The sequence below is a fragment of the Gracilinanus agilis genome, chromosome 3 (genome assembly GCF_016433145.1).
Source record: "Gracilinanus agilis isolate LMUSP501 chromosome 3, AgileGrace, whole genome shotgun sequence".
Lineage (NCBI taxonomy): Eukaryota > Metazoa > Chordata > Mammalia > Didelphimorphia > Didelphidae > Gracilinanus > Gracilinanus agilis.
Window position 1 is genome coordinate 120,686,086 of NC_058132.1, and position 13,113 is coordinate 120,699,198.

Here is a 13,113-nt window from a genome sequence, read left to right on the forward strand (position 1 = left end):
CTGAGGCTCTCTGTTTATTACACACACAAGGATGCCCCAAATATGGATGTAGTGGGCAGGGGAGGAAAAAGCAGCTAGTAGAGTCCAAGGCCGGAGGGGAAAGAACCTGGAGCGCCATCACGGGAGAGACCCATCACTGTAGCCACTGGCTGTGCAGGGGGTGCACGGTAAAGGATTCCGGCCTCCACGCGCCAGGAAGGGATGGCTTTGGTCTCGGCGCAGTAGCATCGCCGATCCAGGAAGAAGGAAGGGATCGAGGCCAGAGGCTGCAGGACTCCACACACTTACCAGCGTGAAATGCACCAGGGCGTCATAGCAGAGCCAGACTAGCGCCCAGCGGTCAGCAGCGCCCACCCCGCGGCCCAGACGGCTGCCCACCGCATAGCCAACCGCCAACTGCGCGGCGCACAGAAGCAGCGATCCGGCCGCCGCCGTACTGCCTAGCTCCTCGGGCCACAGAGACATAGAGGCCGGACAGCAGGCTCGCTCCCAGAGGGAGAGGGAGAGAGGGAGGGATGGAGAGAAAGAGGCCGGGGCAGAGACGGGGAGGATAGTAGCAGGAAAAGGAACCGGGAGAGGAGGGAATCCTGCCCCTAGAAGCCCGCCCCAAGGGGAGGGGCCCGGGTGAGGAGAGAGGAGGAGCAGGTGCTACCTGGCCTCCGGGAAGGGCCGCACACACGTTTTCCCCCTCGGTCTTCTCTCTTTCTTCTATCCCCACAGAGGAAGACGAGTTTTCCCTTCTCGTCCGATGGATCGTGTTTCTGTGCTAGGTTCCCTTCCGCGTTTGTATGCATAATCAAAGAGTTCAGTAGGGGCGGGAAAGGGAGAAAAGTTTCGGCTCCCTCCGCCCCTGGTCCGTGATGATTCTTCAGTAGCGAGAGTCGGCCTCTGTCCCCCGCCTTTTTCTGAATGGACACAAGCCTGCAGTGACCCTACGCAAAACTGTGGAATAGATAAAGGTCTGCTCATGGAAGGGCGGGCTGTGGATAGGAGAGAGATTCCTTTTTTTTTTTTTTTTTTTTTTTGGACAAAATTAGGAGCAATGGGTGGACATTGCCAAGAGGTAAATTTAGGTTTGATCTTAAGAAAAAGCTTCCAGATAGATGCGGGAGGCGGATGACTTCAAGTAGATGCAGAAAGGGCCCCTGCGGGTAAGCATGCTATAAGCAGGATTATTTTTCCAGTATGGTTTAGACCAAGGTGCCCCCAAGTTATTTCCAAGTTGTGTGCTGGGAGTCTTCCATCCTCTGTAGCTTCTTCTCTCTTCAGGGCCCTCTTCCTATCAAAAAATACTCGGGGGAGGGGGCGGGGGTAAACGGGAAGCTGGGTAGCTCAATGGATTGAGAGCCAGGCCTAGAGACCGGAGGTCCTAGGTTCAAATGTGGCCTCAGACACTTCCCAGCTGTGTGACCCTGGGCAAGTCCTTAGAACCAATACACAGCATTGATTTTAAGGCGGAAGGTAAGAGTTTTAGAAAAACGTTTTAAAAAAATACTCTAGGATCTTAGCTCAAATTCAGTTGGAAATAACTGGGAGTGGAATTGAGGACAATTTAGAGGTATTGCTTTTAACATCAGTCAGCATCCAATTAAAGGAATACATCCCTGATTGTTGCATTTCAAGCAGCAACCAGGAAGTGCAAGGAAACTCGAGGAATGAAACCAAACGTTCAATTTACTTGGCTGGAAAAATCTTTTCAGCTGAGCTTTGCTTCTCCCCCTCAACTCTAGCTCCATTTAAAAAGTTTAGGAAAGTAGCTTTAATTTTTTCTTTAAACTCTTACCTTCCGTCTTAGAATCAATACTGTGTATTGGTTCCAAGGCAAAAGAGCAGTAAAGGCTAGGCAATAGGGATTAAGTGACTTGCCCAGGGTCACACAGCTAGAAAGTATCTGAGGCCAGATTTGAACCCAGGACCTCCCATCTCTAGGCCTGGCTCTCAATCTACTGAGCCATCCAGCCGCCCCCAGTAGCTTTAATTATTGATAACAATCAGTGACAGTGGTAAAGCCAAGTGGGCCTTGGACATTTGTTGGGGTCAGCAATCCTTATAGTTGCCACCGGAGGTGAGAGGGCTTGGGAGTGAGGGTGTGTCAGAGAGTTTGAGGGAATGGTTAGGATTAGAGAATTAAAAAATGAGTCACATTTATATTGTGCTGTAAGGTTTGAAAAGTGCTTCACAACTGTTCTCTCATTTGAGTCCCACAAATAGGGGCTATAGATATCATTATTGCCACAATAGTTTTCTACTGTGAAGGATAGCTTTCTGTTAAAGAAGGAAAAAGTAAAGGGGTGGGTGTGATGGAAGAGGTTCTTAAGAGTGATAGAGTAAAGACTGCAGTACAAACACTATGAAAAGAATATGAGATTTTGAGTCAGAAGACCCAAATTTGAGTCCTGGCTTTGGGATTTAGTATTTGTATGAAGGACTGAATGAAAAACATTGATTAAGCACTTGCTGCAATATGCCAAGTACAGTGAAACAAAAAGGAGATGGTCTCTGGCTTTGTGGAACTTATATTCTAAAGGGAGGGTGAGAGCTAATATCACATCCACTGAGTTTACAGCAGAAAAATCAACTTACTAATTTTAAAGGATCCAGTAACTCAGGTACTCACTCTTCACTATGAGGTGGGAAGATATAGAGGCAGAATGATTTATTGGCTAGAGTGCAAGACTTAGGGTTGGTTAGACTTGAGTTCCTGCCTTTGAACCTTACTAGAGGTGACCGTGGCAAGTTATCTACTATGGGACTCAGTTTCCTCATCTGCAAAAAAAAAATGGGGAGTTGGACTTGATGACCTTAAAGTCTCTGTCAAGTTCTACATCTGATACTATAATTTCTAGGCCAATAGCTTTCCTAGAAATTATAGTTCATAGGGAGTCTTGTCAGAAGTGTTGGGTATGCATCAAAATCTCATACTTCAGGTGATTTTAAGACTAGGATGACAAATGCCATCCTTATAGTCACTTGAATAGTGATAAAACTATCCACAAACTACCAGGTCATTTGCCCTACCTCCTTGAGTTCTGTACGTAACCTTGTGCTTTCTCTTTATTCTAAAACCTATCTTTGCACTTGAAGACTTCAATATATATCTTAATTTTTAAAGTTAATTACAAATTTAAACCCTTATATTTTGTCTTAGAATTGGTGTGGGCTAGACAATTGGGGTTAAATGTCTTGCCCAGAGTCACATAAGCTTGCATGTATTCAATACATATCTTGATTTTCTCTCAACAACCCTTACTTTCCAGTTTATCAATATCTTCGATTCCCAATACCTTAATTCTGCTTCTACAACAAATAGGGATGGTTAGACTCTTAATCTCATCATCAGAACCCTAGTGTTCAGCCTTCATGACCTAAATCTGCAAATTTTTTCCCACAACTTCCTATTTGTTCCTTCCTCTGAGTTTCACATAACCTCTTAAACTTCTCTATCCCTACCCCGACAACTGCTTTGCTGCTCATTTGGATCCCCATTTGCCTTCCTTCAAAATCTTGACTTTATAGTTAATTTATAATAATACTATAGTAATATATTATATATAATATTTTATTCACATATATTTATGAAAATAGGTATAAATAATATAGTATTTATATATGGATATGTATGAAAATGGATATATAAATAATATAGCATATATAAAATATAGTAATAATATAGTTTTATGCTATTTCCTTGCCCTATAATCCCTTAGTGCTCTGTCTTAGCCCATTCTTCATCCCTTTCCAAACTTCAGCCTTGGATTACCCCCAGGTATTTCTCCACTTCTACTCATCTTCTTCCTAAGGAAGTCACACAACCATACTAATTAGATTCATTGCTGTAAGCCAGTCCTTTCCCTTTTCCTTTTAAGTGTTTCCTGTATTCTCCATGATGTCTGTTCTCTCTACTAGCAATCTACACATACTCTTCTTGCCCTTCCCTCTTATTAGATCACTTCAACTCATTTATATTGGAAAAACTGAGGCCATGCATCTATCCAAGTTTTGAATGCACAAATCTCTACTATATTATTCCCAATTTTTCTTCCTTACCCTTGGAGGAAGAAGTGGCTCTTATGCTTGCCAAGGCTAAAAAGCCTAACTCTTCTATTTATGTCCTTGATCCCATTCCCTTCCATTTTCTCCACAATCTTTAATGATCACTTTCTCAGATTTTCCATTTTGCTCTCTATCCACTGACTTTCCTACTGCATACAAACATGTGGACATCTATTCCTTAAAAACCATCCTTATGGGCTTCTCTAGAGCACCTGATATTTATTGATCACCTTTTCCTTCCCCCTTCCCTCCTTTTAACTATGTCTCAGGCTTTCAAGACATTTCCCTCCTTCTTCTACTAAAATGATTACTGCTCTTTTGCAAAATAATCAACTGTCAACTATATGTTCCTGAAAGTGGATATTCCCCAGGAAGCTGTCCCGGATCTCCTCCCCTTTTTTTTTCAGTGATCTCAGCATCAATGGGTTTAAGTAAGATGACCCCAGCCCATATTTCTCTCCAGCTGCAGTCTTTCCTTTGCACTTAACTGCTAAACATCTCCACCTAGATATCCCATTTCGGTGGCTGTGTGGAGGATAGCCAGGGAGAAGGGAGAAACAAGACAGGGGGCCAATTAAGTTCTGGGCAAAAGATGACTAAGGATGTCATCTCAAACGAGGTGGGCCAGTCATGTAGCAAGAACAAGGCTAATGGACATGCACTGATTTCTACATAATGTTGAGATCTGGAGGAAGGCATTGTTATGCTGGATGAAACCCTATGGAGGATTTACAGGAAATGCAGTCAATAATCACACATGTAAGACTTGGACTGGTTGTAATTTGTACCACTGGAGTAAATGCCCGCATAGATGAAATCACAGATTCACTAAAGTATCAAAATGATGTGAGGTTGGGGGGGAATATCACAGACAGAATATATGCCATTTTGCCTGTAAATCATCACATCCTTGTTCATAAATAATAGCTAGCATTTATTTAGCACCCTAAAGGGTCCAAAAGCTTTCACAGATATTACCGCATCCTCACAAAGTACTAAATCTAAATAGCAGTACTGTTAAATGAATTTGCAGCTGAATAAATAACCATACCTAAAGAGTATGAATGAGTCTGCTTTTGGCCCTGACATCATCATTAATGACGTAGGTGAACACACAGAAATCACTCCTCAAAGCTGGGAGGGAAAACTAATGGCACAGGTCACAGAATCCAAGTCCCAAATCAGACAGGTTGGAAAGGTAAATTTTGCCCTACTGGTTTTGGTCTTAAAAACAAAGATAAATCAGAGGCAGTACAATGGAGGAGAAAAGCCTTTGGAATGATGGACCTGCCTTTGAATCTCAGCTCTGTTGCTTACTCCCTATAGGACATTGGACAAGTTACTTATCCTCTATTTCTTCATTTATAAAATATTTTAGAGTCAAAAGATGGGGCTTGAATACTACCTGAGGCATTCCTGAATGCAGTATGGTTTGGTGGCCCATTTCTATTTTGATTTTGGCACCACTGAGCTAGATGAAGGGACCAGGGTCCCTTCCAGTATAAGCCCTGAAAACATACATTTATATTTAAAAGAATTAATTACAAAAGTACTATTTGCGGGTGGAGAATCTAGCTTGTTCAAATTAAAAAAACAAACTTGGGTGTTTTATTTTGCTCCAAATTTTGTATGAGCCAATGGTGTGATGTGTGTTCTTTTTTGTAGGGGACAGCTAGATAGCTCAGTGGATTGAGAGCCAGGACTAGAGACGGGAGGTCCTAGGTTAAAATCTGGCCTCAGACACTTCCCAGCTGTGTGACCCTGGGCAAGTCACTTGACCCCCATTGCCTACCCTTACCATTCTTCTGCCTTGGAGCCAATACACAGTATTGACTCCAGGACAGAAGGTAAGGGTTTAAAAAATAAAATAAAATAAAAATTAAAAAAACCCCCACTATCAGGGGGCAGCTGGATTGAGAGCTCAGTGGATTGAGAGCCAGGCCTAGAGACAGGAGGTCCTAGGTTCAAATCCGGCCTCAGACACTTCCCAGCTGTGACCCTGGGCAAGTCACTTGACCCCCATTGCCTACCCTTACCAATCTTCCACCTATAAGTCAATACACAGAAGTTAAGGGTTTAAAATAATAAAAAAAACAAACCACTATCTATCTTAGGCTACATCACAAGAGCAGTGTCCAGGATGCTTTACATGGATCAGACCACATCTGGTAGACTCCTGAGACACTCCTGTGTCTTGGTGAGGACAATCTGGATAGAAAAATGTCTAGGCAAAATGTGAAATGAAGAAGCTGGCAGAATTGTGGATGCCTAATGTGAAGGAAAGACGAGGTTGAGGAAGAGATAAATTGAGACATTTGTAAAACACTGCAGACCTTGAAGTGCCTAGATGAGTAGCCTTAAAGGGCTATCTATTTTAGTGCTATTATTGTTTAACAATTGACTTGTCTAACAAAGGAACTTTACATCCTTGAGAAATGGCTTACTTTTCCCTGAAAAAGTTCAAGCAGAAAATGGTAGCCTTTTTGCAGTAAATGTTGGAGAGGCTGCATCCCTGGGTGAAAGGTTAGACTAGCTTATTCCTCCTAATTCTAAGATTCTGGTTTTCCATATATTAGTGAACACCACAAGCTTGAGAAACTTAAAGAGCTACTTCAGGCTTTTCTCCCCCCTCATTTTCCTGCCTGTGCTCCATAAGTAGATATGGGCGGGCTGGCTGACGGCACCACAAATGGCTGGCTGTTTCTCAAGGCATAAAATGGCAGAGTGCTCTGGTTATGAAGTCATCCATCTCTAATAAAAATTGGTGGTCAAGACGGGGCACCTTCTTGTGGCAACGGAAAATGTTGCCGAATTTCTTCTTGAGATGAGATGATGAAGGAATGCATCAAAGATTTCTTTAAAGCCAGTAGGAGTGACTGGAACCTTAGGAACTCTGGACAACTTAATATGAAAGAATTAATGGCCTATTCCAAGGGGGCACCAATAAAGGATTGGTGTTTGAAGAGTCATAGAGTCAGAGGGCAGAGGATTTGGCATTTTTATACTGTTTCTAAAAGCCTACTAAAAACATTTCAGTAAGCCACAGATTCAGGCTAAATTACATCTCTTGTATTCACAATGATATCTTGGTGTATCTCGCTGTAGTAGATAAAATCTAATGTGGGTATTATCTCATCATCTTTTAAAAGCTACTTACTTCTACTAGCCTTATATGAGTTTATGTAGCAAAATGGCAGAGAGACGCTTGATTATTGCTGAATGGTCTATCCTTCCCTCCAAATTTCAATGAAAAAAAAACCAAAAAAACACCAACAAACAATCCCCCCAACCCCCCACATACATTTATTTCCTCTGCCTCACAATGAAACTGGAAATGCAACTATCAGCTGAGACTTCTCCGTGTGGACCACTGACGTGTTGGGGGGAAAAGAGAATACAAATCATCACTCCTCCATTTCCTTGCTCCTGCGATCTGCTTTACATTACACACTATATTAAGATGTGGGTACCTTAGGAGGGGCTCAAGATTTGCATAGTCACAAATTATTAAAACATTTTTCAAGCAAAAATATCGCCAAGCTGAAAATTATATCCCTAATTTTATCCATTTTCTTTTTCCTTGTCTTATTGTGATCTAGCTAGCTTCTCTTAATCAGAAGGCAGAGGAATATCCAAGGCCACCAGAAATCCCTGTGGGGCCACTGATGATCTGGAGTCATTTGGAAAATGGTCATTTTAACCAGACTATATGAAGCCAGCCTTCAACTTGTGAAAGGACCTTGCCCAGAGCCATTGCTGTGGTTAACTAAGACTTTAAAATACATTAATTAGAATTCTCCCTGTTTCTTTGAGTAAACAAAAATTAAATGACAAATGTCAGTTTGTTGCCAAGTTCCAATTGATGACTAAAATTAAGGAGTGCTTTAAGGCCTCTGAGGTAGGTGGTATATGCAGAAAAAGATTTCACAATTACCTGGCTCATGACAGAAGAATCTGAGGTGAAAATTTTGCCCGTGTCTTCTTCTTAAGAAGTTATTGGTGATCTTTTAACAGCTACATCCAATGCCCTTTTCTCATGCCTCATCCTTCTGAGTCTGTGTCGCATTAAAGGTTTTCTCTCTTCCTGTGGATTCCATGTCTCTGTGATCCCCTGGTTGGCTCTCTTCCTACTTGTCCTTCTCCTTTGTAGGACTCCCCTCTCTCCTGTGCACTACACCTCATGGCTCCGTCCTACTCCCCATCTCCTTCCCTCCCTCCCCACCACACTCCATGATTTCATCAGTTTCCACTGGGTTCAATGTTCATCTCCATGCAGGATGACTCCCAAATATACACATCTAACCTTTATTTTTGAGCTACGGTACGACCCCTCTCAAACTTAACAAGTCCCAAACAGAACATAATATTTTTCTTCCTAAACATACCCCTATTTCTGTTGAGGTTCACACGCCATCCTTCTTGTCATCCAGGGGTGTAACAGCTATACCGCCATCTTCCCCTTTTCCCTTACTGCTCCATCTAGTTACCAAATCTTGCCAAGTCTACCTCTACATTTCTTGTTTCCATCCATTTCCCCACCCTCTGGCCACTCCAGCTTGTTTAGCTCCTTTAGGATAGCTTCCTAAGTGGTCTTCCTGCACTCAGTCTCGCCCTGGGCCAACCCACTCTCTAAAGAGCTGATAAATTAATATTCTTATGGGAAAGGGCAGACCACAGCACTCTTCTAAACAACAAAAAGCTTTGGAGGCTCCATACAACCTCCAGAATATGTACAAATTCCCTTTTGGTTTCACAATTAGTATCCAACCCATTTTTCTAGAATGATTTCAGAGTCAACATTCTAACTAAAAACAGGTCCTCTTGCTGTGTATGACACCTATCTTTTGTATAGGATGTTCCCAATACCTGGAATGCTCTTCCTCTTGATCTGTCTTAATAATATGTAGTGCTATTTGAGATTAGCCCAAGTGCAACTTCCTACAAGCCTTTTCTGATTCCGCTTGATATTTGTGCTCCCCTGACCTAGGAAAATTATTTTGTCCTTATCTCTATATCACATTCCATCCCTCCCTCCTCCAATGGAGTTTAAACTCTCTGAGGGTCTAAAATTCTTGTGTCTGTATACCTAGCACAATGTCTAGAGTGTGGAAGTTACCTAAGAAATGCTTACTGAAAAATGAAGTGAATGCCAAAATTTGTTTTTTTTGCTTGCTATATCATGCTATTTCCCTAGAACAGTCTGGGAAAAGGGGATGCAGGCAAAGGAGACCAAATAAGGTGAAAAGGAAGAGAAGTTTCAGAAAAGTAAACTATTTCATATTTGAAAATTATAACAAGAACCATAAGATAGGAAAAAATAGAGGCTGGAGCAGGAGAAAAAGGAAGAAGAGAAATGAGGAATGGGAGAAGTTTTTGGAAAACCACTAACTAGGCTAATAAAAGGAGCATCCAACTCTATAACAGCACTACTGCCTTTTCATCCTTGCTTCAGTCACCATCATAATTAATATAAAGGGAAGCTCTAGCTAGAGAATTGATTAACTACTACTGTTGGCCTTTAAAAAAAGCGAACATGTCTAATACCTAATATATGCCAACACACTATCATGGTCTTATAGGGATTTTCAAGTTTGAGTTTAAATTATGTAACTATTTTAGAAGTTATCAGTCATTTAAAAAGCTGTTTAAATAGCTGCTACAGTATGGCTGAAATCAGGGAACTATAAATGAGGTAATAGAAAAAAATGTTAAGGATCCATGAGAGTCCATCCTTAAAACCATGCTTTGGAATGCTGGTGAACAGTAGAAGTGGCAAAGCCGCAGAGCCCCAACAGCAACAGGGAGCTCTTCTGATAGCCACTCTCAAAATCAATGCCTATAGGGCCTATACAAATCAACTTAGATGTTCTTAATGCTCAACTTCCTTGACTTTTTATCCTATCATGGATTATTCTTTGCCTCCTCCAACTCTGGATTATTCCCTGTATCTGATTCCCTTACTCTTAATTCATTTATCTAGATGAAAGGAGCAGGAGAGGTCACCAAAATATGCAGATTGGATCCATTACAAATCTGTTACCTAATCTCAGGTGGGCCTAGACTCCAAGGCCATCCTTCTGCTCCTCCCAGACCAATTCTCTATCCCATTTGCTAGAGCCTGGTTCCAGCTTTGCCTCAAACTTGACTGAAAAAATTCACCCAGAACTTTACTCTTCTCCCTTTCTATCCCACATCATCCCTTATTTCTGCCCTCGTTCCAGTCTCTGACTCCCTCCCCCCCCCAACCCCCTTACCTTCCATCTTAGAATTAATACTGTGTATTGGTTCTAAGGCAGAGGAGTGGTAAGGATTAGGCAATGGGGGCGAAGTGACCTGCCCAGGGTCATACAGCGAAGACAATTCCATAGGTCAACCCAACCTGGCAGCTAGAGAAAAGCCAGGCTTGAGCACAAACAGGAACGAGTCTGAACCTCACCCATCCTCTCACAGGTCCCACAGAAATGGAAAAGAGGGAGAACAGGTCACTCCAAGCATACAAGTCTACCAAAGGGAACTGACAACCACAACTGTAGCTATGGGACTGTCTTTTCTTGAAGCTGACTTTTGTTGGCAATGTCCAATAGGAAGGTATTAGAGGAAATGACTTTTTTTCTCCTTGCCATGATAAAGGGCAACAGACAATTTGGTCATACATATTAGGAAAAACAATTGGAAAAAGTTGTGGACTTAATTTTCTAAATTTAAACTTGACTAGGTTGATTAAAATGAGTTTTATTCATGAATTTAAAAGAACAGGATCAATATTTTGTATTGATTCTAAGGCAGAAGTGGTAAGGGCTTGGCAACATGTGTTGTGACTTGCCCAGGTCACACTGGGAGACCTAGCATGAGGCCAATCTGAATGCAGGACCAGCCTCTAGGCATGGCTCTCAAATCTACAGAGCCCCATTCACTCTTGATCCCATCTTCCCTCATTTTCCCAGAAGGCTGCTGCTGCACTATCATCCCTTCTTTAATCCATGACTTTTCCCTATCCACAGACCCCTAACTTGTGGCCTAGAAACATACCCATCTCTTTATCCTTAAGAACAAAACCAAAAAACAAAACAACTCACTGATCCTATCTTTGCCAGCATTCGGTATAATCTCTGCTCCCTATCTTAAGTTAAATTCCTTAAAAAAGTCATCTCTACTAGATAACACTACTTATCTTTTCTCATTCTTTTAAACTCTGCAATCTTTGAGCTTATCATTCAACTCAAACTGCTCTCTCTCCAGTTACCAAAGGTTGCTTAATTGCCAAATCTAATGGCCTTTTCAAAATCTCCATCCTTTCTGTAGCAGGAGACAATTGATCACCTCACTCCCCAGCACTGTCTCAGGTTTTGTGACCTTGCTCCCAGTCTGCCTTTCTGTCTCCTTTGCTGGATCTTTATTATTTATGTTCCCCAAGACTGTTCTAGACCTTCTTTGCTTTCAGTTAAGAGATCTTCACTCCCCTGGTTTTAATGATCCCAGGCAGATGATTCTATCTATGCAGGTTTAGTCTTAGATTACTAATTGCCTCACAAACAGCCTGAATTGGATGTTCTATTGTATCTCATACTCAACAAATGCCAAACAGAAGTCATCATCATAGCCCTCCCTTTCTAAGATGTCCCCTACTCCTATCCATCCAGTCACCCAGGCTCACAAGCTACTGTTCTCTTCGACTCTTTACTCACCCTACACAATCAATGCCAAATTTTGTCTTTTCTATCTTTCCATCTGTCTCTTTCTGCTCATTCACAAGCTCTCACATCAGCTGAGGCTCTTCTCGCCTCTCCTCGAGACTGATGCAATAACTGTCTAATTTGTCTGGCCCTGTTGAGCCTCATCCCACTCCAAGCCATCCTCCACAAAGTTCCAAAGGGACTTTCCTAAAGCATGTTTTGGCCATGTGACATCTCCCTACCTAATAAATTCTGGTGGTTCTCTATTAGTTCCAAGTTTATATATCATCATCCTTGACCCAGTATTCTTTACTCCTCTCTACATATTAAATAATCCAGCTACCCTGTCCTTTTTGACATTCTTCCAACATGACACTCCATCTCCCACCTCAGTGCCTTTGCATTTGACTGTTTCCTAGGCCTAAAATGTTCTCCTTTACCTCCCCATTTTGGAATTTCTGGTTTTCAAGACCAATGGATTGAAAAGAAACTAAAGATTGATCGACTGAGGGCCTGACAAAACTGACAAACTAACTGTACCAAAGTCAGGAAGCTCAGGGTCAGGGTTGGGCGGGTGGTACTGGTCAGTCATTTCAGTTGTGTCTGACTCTTCATGACCTCATCTGGGATATTCTTGGCAAAGAGACCCATTTTTCCTTCTCTGAATACCACAGCATTTTTTGTTCATATCCTTAATATCATCTTGCCTAGTATTATGCATACACCTCCATCCTTTATTAGATTATAAAGAGGAAAAATGACTTATTTATATGTCCAAACGATAGCAGTTAGCATGTCTTACAGTGGGAAGCATCTGATGAATCAACTGGTTTCATCTTTTTCTGCAACCTTGTAATTCTCAAGTGTTTGTAGCTCATGATTTATCATTTCTTTCTATTATTCACTACTAGCAACCTGTGTGCTCCATTAGCAGATACATGGTCAAGAGAACAAGGAAGAGGCCTTTAGCATGCCGGCTGAACTCCCTATGAAGGATACAGGACACAGACCACAAGATGGGAAGACACGGCTGAGAAGTATCTGCAGCATTGTAAAAAGTATTCACATTGGTGAGATAACATGTTTCAAAGTATTTTTCAGGTTTGTTTCATGATGTCATGGTTACCTACCTGCTGGGCACTGATCACAGTTGACTTATCCTTCAGGACCTGTGGTTGAAGAGTTTGGGTTTTAGTAGGTCTCAGTCACTATGTGATTGTGATAATGTGAAGGCTACGGCTGACATTGATATGTGGTACCACCATGGTTAAGTTAGTTTATGTTTCATGTTTTTTTTTTTTTTGCTACAGTGGAGGTGCTCTTACAGCTGAGCTAAGTTTATATCAATTTTTGTGGGGGAACCTATGGGAAAGGGTATGTGACCAAA

General features: G+C 41.9%; 1 protein-coding gene across 1 annotated transcript in view; it reads right to left on the reverse strand.

Moving 5' to 3' along the window:
• Positions 1-1,330, reverse strand: part of EBPL (EBP like) — a 45,460-nt gene extending 44,130 nt beyond the window's left edge. The window contains exon 1 of the mRNA XM_044666044.1: positions 289-1,330. Coding sequence (XP_044521979.1) covers positions 289-465 — 177 coding nt within the window. The 5' untranslated portion in view covers positions 466-1,330. The remainder of the gene's footprint in view (positions 1-288) is intronic.
• Positions 1,331-13,113: the final 11,783 nt, after the last annotated feature.